This window comes from Salvelinus alpinus, chromosome 4, assembly GCF_045679555.1.
Source record: "Salvelinus alpinus chromosome 4, SLU_Salpinus.1, whole genome shotgun sequence".
Lineage (NCBI taxonomy): Eukaryota > Metazoa > Chordata > Actinopteri > Salmoniformes > Salmonidae > Salvelinus > Salvelinus alpinus.
In genome coordinates, this window is record NC_092089.1 from 76,684,650 (window position 1) to 76,706,551 (window position 21,902).

The 21,902-nt window shown below is 45.7% G+C and overlaps 1 protein-coding gene across 16 annotated transcripts in view; it reads left to right on the plus strand.

Annotated features, from left to right (window-relative positions):
- Positions 1 to 21,902, plus strand: part of LOC139574464 (rap guanine nucleotide exchange factor 2-like) — a 137,400-nt gene that overhangs the window by 111,047 nt on the left and 4,451 nt on the right. For 6 of the 16 annotated variants that reach the window (XM_071399045.1, XM_071399046.1, XM_071399048.1 and 3 more), the window contains 16 exons: positions 1,316 to 1,424; positions 2,279 to 2,445; positions 2,693 to 2,811; positions 3,287 to 3,444; positions 3,655 to 3,669; positions 4,384 to 4,624; positions 4,989 to 5,372; positions 5,678 to 5,889; positions 13,307 to 13,430; positions 13,916 to 13,939; positions 15,258 to 15,481; positions 15,720 to 15,890; positions 16,827 to 16,967; positions 17,822 to 17,887; positions 20,262 to 20,466; positions 21,052 to 21,563. In XM_071399045.1, coding sequence (XP_071255146.1) covers positions 1,316 to 1,424; positions 2,279 to 2,445; positions 2,693 to 2,811; positions 3,287 to 3,444; positions 3,655 to 3,669; positions 4,384 to 4,624; positions 4,989 to 5,372; positions 5,678 to 5,889; positions 13,307 to 13,430; positions 13,916 to 13,939; positions 15,258 to 15,481; positions 15,720 to 15,890; positions 16,827 to 16,967; positions 17,822 to 17,887; positions 20,262 to 20,466; positions 21,052 to 21,563 — 2,872 coding nt within the window. The remainder of the gene's footprint in view (positions 1 to 1,315; positions 1,425 to 2,278; positions 2,446 to 2,692; positions 2,812 to 3,286; positions 3,445 to 3,654; positions 3,670 to 4,383; positions 4,625 to 4,988; positions 5,373 to 5,677; positions 5,890 to 13,306; positions 13,431 to 13,915; positions 13,940 to 15,257; positions 15,482 to 15,719; positions 15,891 to 16,826; positions 16,968 to 17,821; positions 17,888 to 20,261; positions 20,467 to 21,051; positions 21,564 to 21,902) is intronic. The other 10 variants (XM_071399049.1, XM_071399053.1, XM_071399060.1 and 7 more) reach the window with 6 other exon arrangements.

Consider the following 21,902-nt stretch of genomic DNA (forward strand, 5'->3'; position numbering starts at 1 on the left):
GGGGGGTGGAGACCAGTAATGTAGAGGTGAGGGAGATGGGAACAGAAGAGAAGGGGATGTGTGGTGGAGACCAGTAATGTAGAGGTGAGGGAGATGGGAACAGAAGAGAAGGGGGATGGAGACCAGTAATGTAGAGGTGAGGGAGATGGGAACAGAAGAGAAGGGGAGGGGGGGTGGAGACCAGTAATGTAGAGGTGAGGGAGATGGGAACAGAAGAGAGGGGGGATGGGGACCAGTAATGTAGAGGTGAGGGAGATGGGAACAGAAGAGAGGGGGGATGGGGACCAGTAATGTAGAGGTGAGGGAGATGGGAACAGAAGAGGGGGGGGGGGGTGTGTGGAGACCAGTAATGTAGAGGTGAGGGAGATGGGAACAGAAGAGAAGGGGGATGGGGACCAGTAATGTAGAGGTGAGGGAGATGGGAACAGAAGAGAAGGGGGATGGGGACCAGTAATGTAGAGGTGAGGGAGATGGGAACAGAAGAGAGGGGGGGGGGGGGGGATGGGGACCAGTAATGTAGAGGTGAGGGAGATGGGAACAGAAGAGGGGGGGGGGGTGTGGAGACCAGTAATGTAGAGGTGAGGGAGATGGGAACAGAAGAGAAGGGGGATGGGGACCAGTAATGTAGAGGTGAGGGAGATGGGAACAGAAGAGAGGGGGGGGGGGGGGGTGGAGGCCAGTAATGTAGAGGTGAGGGAGATGGGAACAGAAGAGAAGGGGGATGGGGACCAGTAATGTAGAGGTGAGGGAGATGGGAACAGAAGAGAAGGGGAGGGGGGGTGGAGACCAGTAATGTAGAGGTGAGGGAGATGGGAACAGAAGAGAGAGGGGGGGTGGAGACCAGTAATGTAGAGGTGAGGGAGATGGGAACAGAAGAGAAGGGGGGGGTGGAGACCAGTAATGTAGAGGTGAGCGAGGTGGGAACAGAAGAGAAGGGGGATGGGGACCAGTAATGTAGAGGTGAGGGCGATGGGAACAGAAGAGAAGGGGGATGGGGACCAGTAATGTAGAGGTGAGGGAGATGGGAACAGAAGAGAAGGGGGATGGGGACCAGTAATGTAGAGGTGAGGGAGATGGGAACAGAAGAGAAGGGGGATGGGGACCAGTAATGTAGAGGTGAGGGAGATGGGAACAGAAGAGAAGGGGGGATGGTATGAGTGTCATGTCATAGAGGAGTTCACATCACTCAGTTGGTTGGAGTTTTGGTGCTTACATCATCAGAGTTGTGGATTTGACTCCTGCATGAATTAACAGGATTGAGGATGTGGCTGATACTGTATGTAATGTTGTGGTATCTTTGTTTGTCTTTGAACAGATTCTGGAGGTGAATGGGCAGAACTTTGAGAATGTCCAGCTCACGAAAGCCAATGAGATCCTGAGGAACAACACCCACTTGTCAATTTCTGTGAAAACTAATCTTTTAGGTAAGAGTTATTAGGGCTAGCTATGAATTTAATACTAATAGAAGAATATAAGTAACAGTAACGCTTTTATGTTCCACACAGTATTTGTAATTATTAAGGATCCCCATTAGTTCTTGCCAAGGTAGCAGATACTCTTCCTGGGGTCCAAACACATTAAGATGCTTACATTACACACAAAACATAATAAAAAAACAGTACATCATATAACATTATTACACCACTACATATCTACAATACAACATATATAATACCACCATAAAGCAATATTACAATGTACGTGTGTGTAGAGTTCGTGTGCTCGCGTTTGTGGACGTATGCGTGTCTGTACCTGTGTGAGTCTCTTCACAGTCCCCACTGTTCCGTGAGGTGTATTTTTATGTGTTTTACATCTGATTCTACTGCTTGCATTGGTTTCTTGATGTGGAATAGAGTTCCTTGTAGCCATGGCTCTATGTAGCACAGTGTGCCTCCCATAGTCTGTTCTTGACTTGGGGATTGTGAAGAGACCTCTGGTGACATGTCTTGTGGGGTATGCATGGGTGTCCAAGCTGTGCGCTAGTAGTTTAGACAGACAGCTCAGTGCATTCAGCTTGTCAACACTTCTTACAAAAACAAGTAGTGTCGAAGTCAAATTTCTCCTTTGAGCCATGAGAGATTGACATGCATATCATTGTTAGCTCCCCGTGTACTTTTAAGGGCCAGCCGTGCTGCCCTGTTCTGAGCCAATTATAATTTTCGTAAGTCCCTCTTTGTGGCACCTGACCACACGACTGAACAGTAGACCAGGTGCGACAAAACTAGCGGCCTGTAGGACCTGCCTTGTTGATAGCGTTTCCCCCCTTTCATCCACCCAGTGTTCAAGGAGCTCCTAGCCCGACCAGAGCGCCACCACGAGGCAGAGGGCGAGGAGCCGCCAGAGGTGGACCGCAAGAATGGCGCCCCGGCACACCTGCCCAAGATCGGGGATATCAAGAAGGGCTCGCGCTACTCCATCCCTGACCTGGCGGTGGATGTTGAGCAGGTGATGTTATGATGGACTACAATACCCATAATGCTTTGTGTATGTTATCAAGGACGTATTCATTAGGCACCAAACGGACTGAAACAGGCAGGTACTACCTGACATTGTCTAATCAGAAATGCTTGTTTTTATTTTTTTGTTGCAAAACATTTAGCTATGGTCTGCCCTAATGAATATGTCCCTGGTTTTATCTCAGTAAAGATGTTCCTAACACCTAATGTAATGGTGTCCCGTCTACTCAATGCAGGTGATGGGCCTGGAGAAGGCCAGCAAGAAGGCCAAAGCCAACACGGTGGGGGGAAGAAACAAGCTCAAGAAGATCTTTGACAAGACGCTCACCAGCATCCTGCCCCCAAAACCATACAAGTAAGAGACGTCAGAGACCAATGGAAAAGGTTGCTTCAAAGTTAGAGGAGAGGAGTGAGGAATAAAATAGGTTTGACTTATTCATGTTTTTTGTGTTGTATTGATGATGTATTGAGCAGTGTAACCTGCTATGAAGATGTGTTGAGCACTGTAACCTCTTATGAATCTTTATTTATAACAAATGTATTAGGCAAGTCAGTTAAGAACAAATTCTTATTTACAATGCTGGTTATTTTTTTAATGTAAAATAAGAATATTTTCTTAACTCTATTTTTTTAACTGCATTATTGGTTAAGGGCATGTAAGTAAGCATTTCACGGTCTACACCGGTTGTATTTGGCGAATGTGAAAAATAAAATGTAATTTGATGTATTGAGCAGTGTAACCTCTTACTGATATACTTTACTGTAAAAACATTGCCCTCTATCCTCTGAAAGTGGAACTTTCCAACCCCTCCCTCCCTCTGTTTCCGTAGCGACGTGGGTGTGGGCCAGTCGCAGGACGACAGCATCGTGGGCCTGAAGCAGTCCAAACAGATTCCGGCCGCGCTGCCAGTCAGCGGCAGCCTGTCGTCCAGCAACCCTGACCTGCTGCAGTCCCACCACCGCATCCTGGACTTCAACAACCAGCCTGGTGAGGACAAACGGACACACTCCTCTTTGAACCTTTAATATACAACTGTATATTATAAAGCATACATTACACAACTATAAGCACCACTTGGCTGTCTTCACCTCTCTTGAGACGATCTATTTTCATACATTGCTAACCGGGGAAATTCTTCGCCAGATGTTTGACCCACGTTTTAATGTTCTCCCACACATACTCTTTGTGTTCCTTCAGCCCCAGTCGTGACAAGTGAGTATCAGTCTGCTTTTGTTCTGCCCACGCAACGCTTGTCCTCTTTGCAAGCTAACTGCTGTTTCTTTCACAAGCTTCCTATGGTGTTTCTAAATCTGGGGTCTTAAGGGTTAATGTTTTCTAACTGTGGTTATGGTCTGGGCTTGTTGGTCTTGATAACAGCAGCCTGCAAATCAGTGTGTTTTAATGGGTTACGTAGGCCTGAATCTAACTGGGCTGTGGAAAGCACAATCATGTCCTTGTCAATGCTGTCAGTCAGCCCCTCTGTCTTTCAATGTTCTAGTCGGCTAAATGAGTTACACAAACTCACCGTAGATCATTGAGCATGTCAGCGTGGCTTCTAGCAGACATCAGTTGTTGACATTTTTGTTGAAATGTTTGGAGTACAGTTTGAAACTAATTGATCCTGTAAACTTTTGAGAGGGTAAGTGGCTAGCAGTGACCCATTCATTCTAATTTTTGTGTGTTTTGGGGTGGTATGGTGAATTCAAAAAGTTGTGGGGATGCCACGATTTTGTAACATTGGGTAAAAAAAAGCAATGGTACTTGAATGATGTTACTGTCCACGATGAAACTGCTGAATTCTGACATGAGAATTTTGTGGGTAATTCCTATTTAATCTCCATATCCAAAATGAGGATTTTGCCCCAGTGTTGTGTTGACGTTGTACCTCTATTCCACCACCCCCCCCCCCCCCCCCCATCCATCCAGACATGTCAGACCAGGTGCTGCGGGTGTTCAAGGCAGACCAGCAAAGTCGATACATCATGATCGGTAAGGACACCACGGCCAAAGAGGTGGTGGCACAGGCCATCCGGGAGTTCGCCCTGACCGCAGCTCCCGACGCCTATTCCCTGTGTGAGGTGTCCATCACGCCGGAAGGCGTCATCAAGCAACGCCGGCTCCCGGAGCAACTGTCCAAGCTGGCAGACAGGATACAGCTCAGTGGCAGGTAAGGACTGGTTTTATTGATCACATTTTTTATACATGTTAGTCCCATCTCTTTTACAAGAGATAGCAAAGCCCCCTTCTCTTGTGCTGACACTCTCCTGACCATTCCTATCTTAATCACCCCCTCTTATTAAAGACCTTGTCTTTTTCTACTTTTACTTAAGTCACAGTACATCAGGTGTTTGTTAATAGTTACTCAACTTGATGAATAACTCCAACAACAACAACACCTATTTTAAATATGTGCTTTGTGTTGAGAAGATTTTATTGGAGGAGCAAAATGGAGATAGACCATTTATTTATGTACAATAGAATACCTGTGTGTAAGTGAGCGAATAGTAAAGGAACTCCCTGCTCTTCTCTAGATACTACCTGAAGAGCAACATGGAGACAGAGACCCTCTGTTCAGACGAGGACGCCCAGGACCTCCTTCGTGAAGGCCAGATCTCCCTCCTCCAGCTGTCCACCATGGAAGTAGCCACGCAGCTCTCCATGCGCGCCTTCGAACTCTTCTGCGCCATCGAGCCCACCGAGTACATCGACGACCTGTTCAAGCTCAAGTCCAAGACGGGCTCGTTTTGCCTCAAGCGCTTCGAGGAGATCATCAACCAAGAGACCTTCTGGGTGGCGTCGGAGGTGACCCGGGAGCCCAACCAGCTCAAGCGCATGAAGACGGTCAAGCATTTCATCAAGATAGCTCTCCATTGTAGAGAGTGCAAGAACTTCAACTCCATGTTCTCCATCATTAGGTGAGGTCGGAGTGGAGGAGTACGAGAGGAGACCCGGCGGCCATGTTGTATTGTTGTGATGTAGATAGGTTAAACCGATTTGGGAGATTTTTACACCAAATTCAGCAGTTAGGCATGCAGGCTTTCACTCCAAACATAATCTTGCACACCTGATTCTACTGAACAGCTGCCCACTAAAATGTAATTAGCTGAATCAGGTATGTTTGTGTGGGGTTGGAACAAAATCCTGGAACCAGAGATAGCCCCCTTCTCTACTGTATCAGTATTCTAACTTGGCTGTATTTCTGTGGTCCTCCCCCCAACAGTGGTCTGAACCTGGCCCCAGTATCTAGACTCCGGGGCACGTGGGAGAAGCTGCCCAGTAAGTACGAGAAGCTGTTTGGGGACCTGCAAGACCTGTTTGATCCATCCAGGAACATGGCCAAGTATCGCAACGTGCTCAACAACCAGAACCTCCAGCCACCCATCATCCCCCTGTTCCCCGTCATCAAGAAGGACCTCACCTTCCTGCACGAAGGTAGGCAGCCACACACCTAGTCATTTTAGATCACAATATGTGTTCCAAACAATCTTGTAACCCAGATCCAAAGCTGTCTCACTCCAGCTATATTTAACTTTTCCTGTTGAAAAACAATATCCCACTTATAAATACAATAATGTACACACACTTAAGGGTAAAAAAAATATGTTTTGAGCAAAACTTCATGTAGTAGGCCATTCAAGGAGTTGTGCTGATGGTGCCTTCTGTCATTGGCCTCCCCCTTACTTGAAGAACAATAGTGGAGCAAAAGAGGATAGGCCCAACCTCCCACTTGTGCCATGTCATGATACTTGGATCACCTATGGATATTTGCCTTTTGTTATGTAAATCAGGTGTTAAATGAGGTGAAAAGGAGAGTGGAGTAGGATTTTAAGGAACAAAAACCATTGCCCTTCTCAAAGCTTCTGCCAAAGCTCATCCCCAGCCTCTCCACTTCCCTTCCCACTATGTCAGATTCAGCAAGTGTCGCCTATTCCCCCGCAGGAGAAAAGGGGTGTGCGTACGGCCCAGAACATCACTGGGGCCAAGCTTCCTGCCATCCAGGACCTCTATACCAGGCGGTGTCAGAGGAAGGCCCTAAAAATTGTTAGACTCCAGCCATCTGGATGTGAAAGAAAGATACACCTGTTTATCCAAGGTGCTGGCTAGCGGAGTAGAACACTTGAAAAAGAAAAGGAGAGACGCACACTTTAGGAGCTCAGATGCAATAACCTAATAACCAACGTTTCGACTGACAAGCTGTCTTCATCAGGGTATAATGACAAACACTGCAGGTCACAAGTTTATATAGTTTCAAAGGACACACACAGGTGTCTGTAATCATGGCCAGGTATGGCTTCATGTCATTGGTTAATTTGCAGATATAAATAGAACACATAAACATGAATGGATAGCATACGATCATAGATAGAATTTGGCTACATAGGCCTACAAACATTTACAATGAATAGCAAAATCACAAGAATGGCTTCAGATCAAAGTCCAAGTTGAGACCGAAGGTAGCAATGGTCTTTAAGTTAAATATCCAGGCAGCTTCTAGTTTTAACAATAAATTGTCAAGGTCACCCCCTCTCCTAGGGAGGGTGACTTGTTCAATGCCGATATAACGTAGGGACGAAATAATGGTTAGTTTCCAAAAAGACTCCAGCCACCCTAGTCATAAACTGTTCTCTCTGCGACTGCACTGCAAGCGGTACCGAAGTACTAAGTCTAGGTCCAAAAAGCTCCTTAACAGGTTCTACCCACAAGCCATAAGACTGGTGAACAGTTAATCAAATGGCTAGCTGGACTATTTACATTGGACCCCCCCTACCACTTACATGTACAGTATCAGACAAAAGTTTGAGCAACCCAACTCATTCAAGGTTTTTCTTTATTTTTAGTATTATTCTACATTGTAGAATAATAGTGAAGACATCAAAACTATGAAATAACACACATGGATTAATGTTCTAACCAAAAAAGTATTATTATTTTATATTTGAGATTCTTAAAAGTAGCCACCCTTTGCCTTGATGACAGCTTTGCACACTCTTGGCATTCTCTCAACCAACTTCACCTGGAATGCTTTTCCAACAGTCTTGAAGGAGTTCCCACATATGTTGAGCACTTGTTGGCTGCTTTTCCTTCACTCTGCAGTCCAACTCATCCCAAACCATCTCAATTGGGTTGAAGTCGGGTGATTGTGGAGGCCAGGTCATCTGATGCAGCACTCCATCACTCTCCTCCTTGGTCAAATAGCCCTTACACACCCTGGAGGTGTGTTGGGCCATTGTCCTGTTGAAAAACAAATGATAGTCCCACTAAGCGCAAACCAGATAGGACGGCGTATCGCTGCAGAATGCTGTGGTAGCCATGCTGGTTAAGTGTGCCTTGAATTCTAAATAAATCACAGACATTGTCATCAGCAAAGCACCATCACACCACCTCCTCCATGCTTCACGGTGGGAACCATCACATGCGAAGATCATCCTTTCACCTACTCTGCGTCTCACAAAGACAAGGCGGTTGGAACCAAAACTCTCACATTTGGACTCATCATTTCCACCGGTCTAATGTCCATTGCTCGTGTTTCTTTGCCCAAGCAAGTCTCTTCTTCTTATTGGTGTCCTTTAGTAGTGGTTTCTTTGCAGCAATTCGACCATGAAGGCCTGATTTACCCAGTCTCTTCTGAACAGTTGATGTTGAGATGTCTGTTACTTGAACTCTGTGAAGCATTTATTTTGGCTGCAATTTGAGGATGGTAACTGAGATGAGATGGAGCTGACAGATGGTCGCCTCGCTTCAGGTACTTAGTACATAAAAAAACTAAACTGCATAGTTTTCTATTTCTTACATTATTAGCCCAGGAAATCACAAGTGTTATTACATACAGCCGGGAACTATTGGATATAAAAGCAATGTCAACTTACCATTTCGACCAGGAATACGTCTTTCCTGAAGCGGATCCTTTGTTCGAACCTCCACCCTGACATGCAATCTTATCCCAGAGACCGACCCAAAACAACGCTGCAGGAGAGGCAGACGGAGCGGCCTACTGGTCTGACTCAGAAGGCGAGCTCACCATCCGCCGCTTCCTAGCATATTACTCACCAATGTCCAATCTCTAGATAACAAGATGGACAAAACTAGGGCACGAGTTACTTTCCAGAGCGACATCAGATTTTAACGTTCTCTGTTTCACGGAAACATGGCTCACTCGGGATACGTTGTCAGAGTCAGTACAGCCACCCGGTTTCTTCCCTCATCGCGCCGACAGAAACAAACATCTCGCTGGTAAGAAGAAGGGCGGGGGTGTATGTCTTATGATTAACGACTCATGGTGTAATCACAACAACATACAGGAACTCAAGTCCTTTTGTTCACCTGACCTAGAATTCCTTACAATCAAATGCCGACCACATTATCTTCCAAGAGAATTATCTTCGATTATAGTCACAGCTGTGTATATTCACCCCCAAGCAGATACCTCGTCGCCCCTGAAAGAACTTCACTGGACTCTATGTAAACTGGAAAGCATACATCTTGAGGCTGCATTTATTGTAGCTGGGGATTTTAACAAAGCTAACCATGAATCCATTTTGTTGCTCCCAGCCTATAGTCAGAAACCAGAACAAAAACCCGTGCGCAGGTCAATACAACGCTTGTCTGACCAATCGGACCACACTACAAGATTGCTTCAATCACGTGGACTGGGATATGTTCCGGATAGCCTCAGACAACAACATTGACGTATACGCTGACTCGGTGAGCGAGTTTATCAGCAAGTGCATCGGAGATGTCTTACCCGCTGTGACTATTAAAACCTTCCCTAACCAGAAACCGTGTATTAATGGCAGCATTCGTGCAAAACTGAAGCGCGAACCACCACATTTAATCATGGCAAGGCGACCGGAAACATGACAGAATACAAACAGTACAGCTATTCCCTCTGCAAGGCAAACAAGCAAAGTGTCAGTATAGAGACAAAGTAGTCACAATTCAATGGCTCAAACACGATGTAAACTCTGCAAAAAAGTAACGTCCTCCCACTGTCAACTGCATTTATTTTCAGGAAACTTAACGTGTAAATATTTGTATGAACATAAGATTCAACAATTGAGACATAAATTGAACAAGTGTGACTAACAGAAATGGAATAATGTGTCCCTGAACAAAGGAGAGGTCAAAATCAAAATTAATAGTCAGTATCTGGTGTGGCCACCAGCTGCATTAAATACTCCAGTGCATCTCTTCCTCATGGACTGCACCAGATTTGCCAGTTCTTGCTATGAGATGTTACCCCACTCTTCCACCAAGGCACCTGCAAGTTTCCGGACATTTCTGGGGGCAATGGCCCTAGCCCTCACCCTCCAATCCAACAGGTCCCAGATGTGCTCAATGGGATTGAGATCTGGGCTCTTCGCTGGCCATGGCAGAACACTGACATTCCTGTCTTGCAGGAAATCACGCACAGAACGAGCAGTATAGCTGTTGGCATTGTCATGCCAGGATGAGCCTGCAGGAAGGGTACCACATGAGGGAGGAGGTTGTCTTCCCTGTAACTCACAGCGTTGAGATTGCCTGCAATGACACAAGCTCAATCCGATGATGACACAAGCTCAATCCGATGATGCTGTGACACACCATGACGGACCCTCCAACTCCAAATGGATCCCGCTCTAGAGTACAGGCCTCGGTGTAACGCTCATTCCTTCGACGATAAACGTGAATCCGACCATCACCCCTGGTGAGACAAAACGTTGTTGCCGGTGATATCTGGTGAGGACCTGCCTTACAACAGGCCTACAAGCCCTCAGTCCAGCCTCTTTCAGCCTATTGCGAACAGTCTGAGCACTGATGGAGGGATTGTGCGTTCCTGGTGTAACTCGGGCAGTTGTTGTTGCCATCCTGTACCTATCCCGCAGGTTTGATGTTCGGATGTACCTATCCTGTGCATGTGTAATACGTGGTCTGCCACTGCGAGGACAATCAGCTGTCCGTCCTGTCTCCCTGTAGCGCTGTGTTAGGCGGCTCACAGTACGAACATTGCACTGTATTGCCCTGGCCACATCTGCAGTCCTCATGCCTCCTTGCAGCATGACTAAGGTACGTTAATGCAGATGAGCAGGGACCCTGGGCATCTTTCTTTTGGTGTTTTTCAGAGTCAGTAGAAAGGCCTCTTTAGTGTCCTACGTTTTCATAACTGTGACCTTAATTGCCTACCGTCTGTAAACTGTTAGTGTCTTAACGACCGTTCCACAGATACTTGTTCATTAATTATGGTACTTTGAACAAGCATGGGAAACAGTGTTTAAACACTTTACAATGAAGATCTGTGAAGTTATTTGGATTTTTACGAATTATCTTTGAAAGACAGGGTCCTGAAAAAGGGACGTTTTTTTTTTGCTGAGTGTATGTGGCAGGGTCTACAGTCAATCACGGATTACAAAAAGAAAACCAGCCCCGTCGCGGACATCAACGTCTTTCTTCCAGACTAATTAAACAACTTCTTTGCTCGCTTTGAGGACAACACAGTGCCACTGACACAGCCCGTTACCAAAGCCTGTGGGCTCCCCTTCTCCGTGGCCAATGTGAGTAAAACATTTAAACGTGTTAACCCTCGCAAGGCTGCCGGCCCAGGCGGCATCCCCAGCCGCGTCCTCCGAGCATGCGCAGACCAGCTGGCTGGTGTGTTTACGGACATATTCAACCAATCCCTATCCCAGTCTGTTGTCCCCACATGCTTCAAGATGGCCACCATTGTTCCTGTTCCCAAGAAAGCTAAGGTAACTGAACTAAATGCCCCTTTGCACTCACTTCTGTCATCATGAAGTGCTTTGAGAGACTAGGCAAGGATCATATCACCTCCACCCTACCGGATACCCTAGACCCACTCCAATTTGCTTACCGCCCCAATAGGTCCACTGACGATGCAATCGCAATCACACTGCACACTGCCCTATCCATCTAGACAAGAGGAATACCTATGTAAGAATGCTGTTAATTGACAAAATCTCAGCATTTAACGCCGTTATTAAGCTTGAGACCCTGGGTCTCGACCCCGCCCTGTGCAGCTGGGTCCTGGACTTTCTTAACGAGCCAACCCCAGGTGGTGAAGGTAGGAAACAACATCTCCACCCCGCTGATTCTGAAATCAGAACAAATGTATATGTATAGCCCTTACATCAGCTGATATCTCAGTGCTGTACAGAAAACCAGCCTAAAACCCCAAACAGCAAGCAATGCAGGTGTAGAAGCACGGCTAGGAAAAACTCCCTAGAAAGGCCAAAACCTAGAGGAGCCAGGCTATGAAGTCCTCTTCTGGCTGTGCCGGGTGGAGATTACAACAGAACATGGCCAAGATGTTAATAAATGACCAGCATGGTCAAATAAGCACTGTGGTTGTCTAGGGTGCAACAGGTCAGCACGGCCAGGTGGACCGGGGACAGCAAGGAGGCATGAGAGAGAGAGAGAGAGAGAGAGAGAGAGAGAGAGAGAGAGAGAGAGAGAGAGAGAATAACCCCACCCACTTTGCCAAAGCACAGCCCCCACACCACTAGAGGGATATCTTCAACCACCAACTTACCATCCTGAGACAAGGCCGAGTATAGCCCACAAAGATCTCCGCCACGGCACAACCCAAGTGGGGGCGCCAACCCGGACAGGAAGACCACGTCAGTGACTCAACCCACTCAAGTGACGCACCCCTCCCAGGGACGACATGGAAGAGCACCAGTAGGCCAGTGACTCAGCCCCTGTAATAGGGTTAGAGGCAGAGAATCCCAGTGGAGAGAGGGGAACCGGCCAGGCAGAGACAGCAAGGGTGGTTCGTTGCTCCGTTCACCTTCACACTCCTGGGCCAGACTACACTCAATCATAGGACCTACTGAAGAGATGAGTCTTCAATAAAGACTTAAAGGTTGAGACCGAGTCTGCGTCTCTCACATGGGTAGGCAGACCATTCCATAAAAATGGAGCTCTATAGGAGAAAGCCCTGCCTCCAGCTATTTGCTTAGAAATTCTAGGGACAATTAGGAGCCCTGCATTTTGTGACCGCAGCGTACGTGTAGGTATGTACGGCAGGACCAAATTGGAAAGATAGGTAGGAGCAAGCCCATGTAATGCTTTGTAGGTTAGCAGTAAAACCTTGAAATCAGCCCTTGCCTTAACAGGAAGCCAGTGTAGGGAGGCTAGCACTGGAGTAAAATTGGTTCTAGTCAGTGCTAAATACGGCTGCTAGAATCCTAACTGAAGTTTATTTAGTGCTTTATCCGGGTAGCCGGAAAGTAGAGCATTGCAGTAGTCTAACCTAGAAGGGACAAAAGCATGGATACATTTTTCTGCATCATTTTTGGACAGAAAATGTCTGATTTTTGCAATGTTACGTAGATGGAAAAAAACTGTCCTTGAAACAGTCTTGATATGTTCGTCAAAAGAGAGATCAGGGCCCAGAGTAACGCCGAGGTCCTTCACAGTTTTATGAGATGACTGTACAACTATTGAGTTTCTCAACACTGGGGTCCCACAAGGGTGCGTTCTCAGCCCTCTCCTGTACTCCCTGTTCACCCATGACTGTGTGGCCATGCACGCTTCCAACTCAATCAAGTTTACAGTGGTAGGCCTGATTACCAACAATGATGAGACGGCCTACGTAGTGGTCTAAGGCACTGTATCTCAGTGCTAGAGGCATCATTACAAACCCTGGTTCAATCCCGGGCTTTATCACAACCGGCCGTGATCGGGAGTCCCGTAGGTTCGGCACACAATTGGCCCAGTTTTGTCCGGGGAAGGTTGTCATTGTAAAATAAGAATTTGTTCTCAACTGACTTACCTAATTAAATAAAGGTAAAACATTTTTTTTAAGGCATCTTAATCAATCTGTTATAACTAATAGTCACTTGTCTTTCCCCAGGGAACGACTCTAAAGTGGATGGCCTGGTGAACTTTGAGAAGCTGCGGATGATCGCCAAAGAGATCCGCCACGTGGGCCGCATGGCCTCCGTCAACATGGACCCAGCGCTCATGTTCAGAACCAGGTAACATCGGGAAAAACACGGAAATACAATATTCCCGGAAGACTAACAACGCTTCACGATCCCCGATTTAGGTCCAATCAAATCCCTGTGGATTGTTGATGATTGATTGATTGTTCACATGTAGATTGTCAATATTACCCGCTTCAAGGCTTTTTTCTTGAGCAGCCGTTTCTCCGGGCAACCCAGCTGTTTCCTGTACTCTCTACTTATTGTTGGCGTAGAAACCACACAGTGCTCATGTGAAACCACACAGTGCTCATGTGAAAGTGTGTGTGACTTTGCATGTCCACCATGCTGCCATGTCACTTGAGTGTCTGTTTGTTATCAATGTTTGTCTCTCTTTCTCTCTTTTGTGGGGCTCTGGTAACCTTGCTCATCTTGGTGGCTCTTAGTGGTCTATCCTGTCTAAGCTTGTCTCCCTCCTTTCTCTCTCTCCGTCCACTCTTTGCCCTCCACGCTTCACTGTTCATGGCTATCCCTTCTAGGAAGAAGAAATGGAGGAGTTTAGGGTAAGTTTTGGTGACCTACGATCTTTCAATGCTATTTTTTTCTACACAATTTATGTGCTCTCCCTCATTTCTGATGCCTCGTTTGTTTGGTTTAGTGCTGATTTTACTTACCTGTTATTTAGTGCTGGTTTAACTAACCTGTTAATTAGTGCTGGTTTAACTAACCTGTTATTTAGTGCTGGTTTAACTAACCTGTTAATTAGTGCTGGTTTAACTAACCTGTTATTTAGTGCTGATTTAACGAACCCGTTTGGTTTCATACCCTTCTAACACTGCTTGGCTCTGGTAAAACGTTCTTTAGAAATGGAAAAGAACATGACTTTTGCTAGTTTCAAGTGACTTTTTTAAAAATTCTGCCCAAAATATTTCTCAACGACTCATTAAAACTGATATAGTGATTTGCATCCCATGCAATTCACAATCCATGAACTAGCAAAAGTGATTACTTTGTGTCTTCCCACTACTTAACAAAAACAGCATGTCAAAACAGCATGTCAACTTCCATCTTGTTTTCAGTTCTATTAGTTTGTCATAGTGTGGATTTATTCTGTGTATCATTCTCCAGACTAAACATATTTTCTTCAACATGAAAGAGTATAGTGTGCTACAAGGACAGCCAAACTAGTCATGCTTTACATCAGGGTTTCCCAAACTGGGTCCTGTTCGGTCCCCCCCAGGTGCATGTTTTGTTTTTTTCCCTAGCACCACACAGATGAATCCAATAACCAACTCACCATCAAGCTTTGGCTATTTGAAAGCTGTGTAGTTCTAGGGTAAAACCTAAAACATGCACCCAGGGGGGGCTCCAGGACCGAGTTTGGGAACCCCTGGTGTACATCAGTGGCCAAGGAGAGGTAGTTTACAATACAATCATTGTGTTCAATTCCACCACACTATACATGTACTCTGGATGTACCATAGGTTCTGATGAAAAGGCATTTCACTACAGCTACTTTGGTTTTAGACCACAGAAATGTTAACTGACTATCATTGCTATTTGAACCCCCAACACACACACAAAACACCTCCCCTGTTTTTTGACTGATTGACCCCCTGGCCCCTATTCCCTCCTCTTCCTTGGAATGCATGCAATGTTCTGGAGCTGAGAGGAATGCCCCCAAAGCCTCAGTTTCTGCATGTCTGCCTCTCAAATGGCCCTCCTCTGAACTACATTCCTGGAATAGTACCCCCACACACAGTTACCTAAATAGTAGTACACACACATGGTCATAGTCTGATGGTGGTCACTATCTTCCCTCTATGTCTCTCTCTCTCTCTGTGTGTGTGCGTGTGTGTGTGTGTGCATGCGTGTGACCAGTTCTCTTAGCCAGGGCAGTGCCAATGCGGCGGTGCTAGACGTCACCCAGACAGGCGGGCACAAGAAGCGGGTGAGGCGCAGCTCCTTCCTGAACGCCAAGAAGCTGTATGAGGATGCCCAGATGGCCCGCAGGGTCAAGCAGTTCCTGTCCAACCTCAGCCTGGAGACCAACGAAGAGGCGCTGCAGACCCTCTCGCTGCAGTGTGAGCCCTCCATCAACACACGTAAGTGGTGGAGAGAGTACATGCTGTTGACAACACACACACGATTGCGTTCTGTCTCGCACTTAGTGTGGGAGTACATACACTTGGGATATCTAACTGCAATATGAGCCCTCCATCAACATGTGATTGATGCACACATGAGTGGTCCAGGTGGCCATTTTGGCTCAGCAGCAACACTCGGTTTCTCACTGGTAGTATTGATTGTTCAAGTACCACATTCTCCTCAACCATTTCTCAGTGCCCAAGAATGCTGGTGGCAGTAAGAGGCCAGACACGTCTCCGGTGGTGTCCAGGGCTGCCAGCCAGCAGAGGGGCCACCTGCAGAAGGGCAACCAGGCCCTCCAGGTGCCTGCTGTGGCCCTCTACCCCTCACGCAAGAAAGTACCCGTCAAGGACCTGCCACCATTCGGTAAGAACTTGCACAAGTTAAGAGGGAAAATATACTTGAAAATATACGTTATAGTACATTGTTTCTTTCCGACACCATTCCGACACCTGTGTGTTTCCTTTCAGGAAAACAGATTTATTTCAATTTCAGGTAAAACGTACCTGATCTCAATGTTGCTTCTAGTGTGGCATTACGCTAGTTTAGACGCTATGAGCAGGTTTCCCAAAGACCCAGATTAAGTTTATTCCTGAACTAAAAAACACTGTCAATGGAGATTCTAAGGATTAATCTGCATCTGGGAAACCGGCCTTTGCTGAAGTTTTTATCCTACTCTAAACATGGGTTAGGTTGAGGGTTAAAGCTGGAATCCTTAATGGTGAATCAGCCACATCTGATGTGATATTACTACAACAACTACAACTACTACTAATACTGCAAACAACAAACACAGGTTTTTCCCCTCAGACATTATTGTACGCACGGTAGAAGAGCACAATGTACAGCAATAATTTTTTACCATGCTGCACGACACTCCTAAGCTCAACAAAAAAAACTATTTCAATGGTGGTGGGGCGACCAGCGGTGGTGGGGTGGCTACTGAGGATTCCATCTTTACGTGTAGTTCAGGATTCAAGAAAACTGGGAAGTGGGAACTATTTCTTGAAGAACCTCCAGTGGAGGGAGACATTAGCTCATGTAGCTGTGCTCCAGTGTGTTGCTACAGTAGTATCCACTCTGCCAAGTTTGCTTTTCTCCATCCATTTAAATTATTAGACAATAGATAAAACCTCTGTAGTACTACCTCTCCTTTCACTGTGACTTGAGCACCACCTAGAGGCCATCTGGCCAAGTGAGGATTAAAAACTCACCAGACAATGTAGGCTATGGCTACGTTTAAAGCCCCACCATTGACGTTCACTCCACAACTCTAATTTTGACTATCGTTTTGTTTTGAAGGCACGAGTTCCCCTCAGTCGTTGAAGAAGATCCTGTCACTGTCAGAGGAGGCCAGCAAGCGTCAGACTGAGGACACTGTATCCAACACCTGCTCGCAGCTCTCTTCCCCGCCCACCTCACCACAGAGCTCACCTAAGAAGGGTAAGCTAATAATCCCATCAGTCCAACCTCAGCCCAGTGCCCCTCTCACTCACACAGAGATTTAGAAGATTACTGCTGACACCTGGTGGTCATAGTGAAACTACCAGTTCAGCCTCCTGTGATGTCATAATAATACTGATGTAGCAACGGTTAATCAAGGTTTTTAGCGCCATGGAACACTGAAAGTGTTTTCTTGTGACCCATGATAAAGGAAAGTTGAGCTGACAGAGTTTGCAGTGTTTCTCTATGGTTTTAGTCATCAATCTAGCAGGAGGGCAATATTTTATATATGTAGTAGTGTGTGTGTTCCCCCTAGAAAGCTATGACCTTTGGCTTTCACCTGGAATAGTTTATTTATGCCTGAGAAAAAAACACTTTTCAACCGATATGATCTAGTACACAATAAAAGTATAATAGAACATATACAAATATCATGTTATGATAAAAAATAATAATGATTAAGCCTTTTATACTTTATAATATGTCCATATATAGTTATACTCTGTTTTAGGAACATCTACCCAAGATATTTCACCTTCTTTATTACTTTACAAACATATCATAACATTAGTGATAGTCATAATCTGTTAAATTTGGGAACGTCTAATCAAATTTAAACAGCATGAGTCTCTCCTATAGACAAGGGGAGAAAAGCTATGTAAAGGGTTCCATTTTGTCGTTCTGAGCATATGTAATGTGTCTGCCTAGACTGCCTAGTCCACACTGTTCCATATTGGAATCAGCTATCAATCACTCCTACCTACCTCCTATCCCAACTACCTCACTCCTTACATACTGTGATGCTGTCCTGTGTCCTATCTGTGTGTGATGTCTCTTTGCCTTGCTGCACGCAGGGCTCGGGACACTGAAGGGCCAAAGTGTCCGGAAGGTTACCTTTACCAGTAAACAGACAGCCACAGGTAAACTGGGACTGGCCCAGACCGGCCCTAGACCTAAACAGACGCTGCTGGCCTAGACCTTTTATTTCAGTATTTGCACTGTCTCTATGTACACTCACAGGGCCCTACACACTCACACATGCTGTCACTCAAACACTCACTCCATCATCTGCTCACTCACACTTAATATGGACATACATTTATACGGACTCTACACACCCGTACACCACTCACATACAACCTGCTGCTACTATTGTTTATCTTATATCCTGTTGGCTAGTCCCCTTATCCCTAATAATATCTACCTCCATCACTCCAGTATCCCTGCACATGTAAATATAGTATTGGAATTTACTTTTTAAGTATTTCCTGTATATAGTATGCTTACTTACTTTCTATATTATTATTCCTTGTGCTTTTTTTCTAGTAATACATTGTTATTGATTATTGCATTGTTGGGTTTTGAGTTTGCAAGAAGGCATTTCACTGTACTTGTGCATGTGACATTAAAACTGGAAACTAAGAAATAAAATGTCATTTTCCATTGCAAAATGTTTTACGTTGCATGCCCTAATGAACACGACCCAGTTGGATCTTACAAATACGAAGTGGTTGGGACCTGTATATATACTGAATAAAAATAAAAACGCAACATGCAATAATTTAATTGATTTTACTGAGTTACAGTTCAAGTGAGGAAATACGTCAATTGAAATAAATAAATTAGGCCCTAATCTATGGATTTTACATGCCTGGGAATACAGATGTGGGCCAAAATGGGTCTCACAATGGGCCTCAGGATCTCATCATGGTATTTTTGTGCATTCAAATTGCCATCGATAAAAAACTATTGTGTTCGTTGTCCGTAGCTTATGCCTGCCCATACCATAACCCCACCCCCACCATGTGGCACTCTCTTCACAACGCTGACATCAGCAAACCGCTCGCCCACACAACGCCATACACGTGGTCTGCAGTTCTGAGTTCGGTTGGATGTACAGCCACATTCTCTAAAACAACGTTGGAGGTGACTTATGCTAGAGAAATTAACATACAATTCTCTGGCAACAGCTCTGGTGGACATCCCTGCAGCCCCCTCAAAACTTGTGGTGTTGTGTGACAACTGCACATTTTAGTGGCATTTTTTTGTCCCCAGCACAAGGTGCAGCTGTGTAATGACCATGCTGTTTAATCAGCTTCTTGATATGCCACACCTGTCAGATGGATGGATTATCTTTCAAATGAGAAATGCTCACTAACAGGGATGTAAGCAAATGTGTGCACAACATTTTAGAGAAATAAGCTTTTTGTGCATATGGAACATTTCTTCAATCTTTCAGCTCATGAAACATGGGACCAACACTTAACATGTTGCATTTATATTTTTGTTCAGTGTATATAGGGGGGCCTGCGGGCTTGTCTGTCGCCCAACTTGTCTTAGTAGCGGAGTTGCTGCTGGGATGTCTAGTAGTATTACACGTAGTATTACACGTAGTATGACAGTTGCTTCAGAAGATAGATGGGCTCAGATGCTGCTGCTTCACCGACATCACTACTCTGCTTGATTCATGTCTGTGTGTTTAGAAGCCGGTAGAAGCCCTTCGGTCCACCGGTGAAAACTAATTCACTTATTATTGGATGGGTTTCAGGAACTGACTTGATGCTAGGCCATCTGACTTGAAAGAGCAGTCCTCCATTTTCTGAATGGTAGCTCGCGGTTGGTTTGCCAATGATTTAATGTCACAGAACACTCAATTTCCAATTACTTGTGCCCAGAATGTTAGAGAGCAGAGTAATTTGATGAGATTTCTGGCTTTGAGATGAGGTTCTTGGTGTGTGTGAATGGAGATTGCTTTGAAATGTCAGTCCTTCTGTGACTCCAAGCTAAAGGTGTCAGGATCTTATTTTTTTTTTTAGATTGAATCACTGCTCCAAGCACGTTCTGAGTTTTGTTGTAAAGTTAGGACTTACTGTGTATTTCCCCAATCCTTTTATTAGGCTGATTAGGTGATTCTAGGTGATTGTGGGCTTGTGTAGTGGCTTCCTTGAATCTTAATTTCTCCTTTCATAGTAGGTCACAGAGTATGACCGTGTTCAAGCTGTAAGTTATGTGGCGTGCAGTGTGATGGTAGTGATTTGAGAGGTTAGAGGTTTTGTTTTCGAGGTGCAGTTAGAAAGAGAAGTTTCTTGCAGTGAGCCTATGAACCGATGTGTTCTCCTATCCAGCCTGCTGTAAATCCATGTTAGGAGGTTCTAAAAGATTCAACCCTCTGAACACAACCCCTGGACTAGTAGATTGGAATCATTTAGCACTTTGTGTGACATCTGCTGATCTGAAAAGGGTTTAATAATGATTGATCAGTCAGTTAATGGACCACCCCCCTACTCTCTCCAGGCTACCCCAGAACAGGAGATGCCTACTCAGACTCCGGTCACAGCGAGATCTCATCGCGCTCCAGCCTGGTCAGCAACTCCTCCTTTGACATGGCCCAGGAGGAGAGGAGGGGGCTCAGACACTCCGGAGGGGTGGGAGACCTCCACGCTGGAGGGGTGCGTCTGGAGAGGAGGGCTACGACAGACCCGGATCAGTACAGCCTCGGGTATGAACCAACACTGCCCATTTCTAATGATCATCATCCCAAAAACTTTGTTTAAAGGGATAATGTACCCTAGTTATAAAATTGTTGAGTGGTTAACTTGAAAATGTAGTATTTGGTACACATCCTATTTTAACAGCTAAGTACAGTGATGAGCTTTAATTTCAAAAATGGAAAAAGGAAGAGATTCAATCCCAGCCCTTTATTTTTACACTTGATGAGTGGAAACCCAATTGTAAAGGTATAGCTTGTCTATCCCCCATTGTAAAGGTATAGCTTGTCTCTAATCGCTAACCTCCATTGTAAAGGTATAGCTTGTCTCTAATTTCTAACCCTCATTGTAAATGTATAGCCTGCCTCTAATCGCTAACCTCCATTGTAAAGGTATAGCTTGTCTCTAATTTCTAACCCTCATTGTAAATGTATAGCCTGCCTCTAATCGCTAACCTCCATTGTAAAGGTATAGCTTGTCTCTAATTTCTAACCCTCATTGTAAATGTATAGCCTGCCTCTAATCGCTAACCCCAATTGTAAAGTTATAGCTTGTCTCTAACTCTCTGCCCCTCCCCCCCCCAACCCCACAAACAGTTCCTACTCGTCCATGCAGGACTGCCGGGGTCTGTATACCTGTGCCACGGTGCTATCTCCCAGCTCTGAAGAGCTGACCCAGGACCAAGGGGACCGTGTCTCCCTGGATGCTGCAGACAGTGGCCGCGGCTCCTGGACCTCGTGCTCCTCGGGCTCCCACGACAACATCCAGACCATGCAGCAGGGACGCAGCTGGGAGACCCTGGCCTTCGGGCCGGGTGGTGTGGTCAGCGTGGGTGTCCATCCTCCCGGGGGGCCTGAAACATTTATAGGGGTCCCCTCTGGACTGTGGGCGTCTCACGCTAGAGGGAGCTGGGCATCGGCCTCTTCATCTTGCTCTGCAGCGTACTGGGGCGAGGACTCGGAGGGTGACACGGGCACGATTAAACGTCGAGGCGGGAAAGACGTGAACGCTGACCCAGAGACGAGTAGTATCACGTCCATGGGGTCTGACGAGGCCAAGCAGCACGGGAGGCCATCGCCCATCACCGCTGGCAACAAGGGTCTTATCAGTGAGTTGACCTCTGAAATGTTTGTTTGTCTGTTGTGTTGATGTAAGGGTTAAGCTGTCCTCATAGGCTAATGTTAGGGTGTCCATACCTGTTCCTAATGTTAGGGTGTACATACCTGTTCCCAATGTTAGGGTGTCCATACCTGTTCCTAATGTTAGGGTGTCCATACCTGTTCCCAATGTTAGGGTGTACATACCTGTTCCCAATGTTAGGGTGTCCATACCTGTTCCTAATGTTAGGGTGTCCATACCTGTTCCTCAACAAATTAACAGGTTCCTGATGAAAGGTCAGTTTTACAATGTTCTGAAAATGCCAAACCCTGCTCACATGCATTCATGC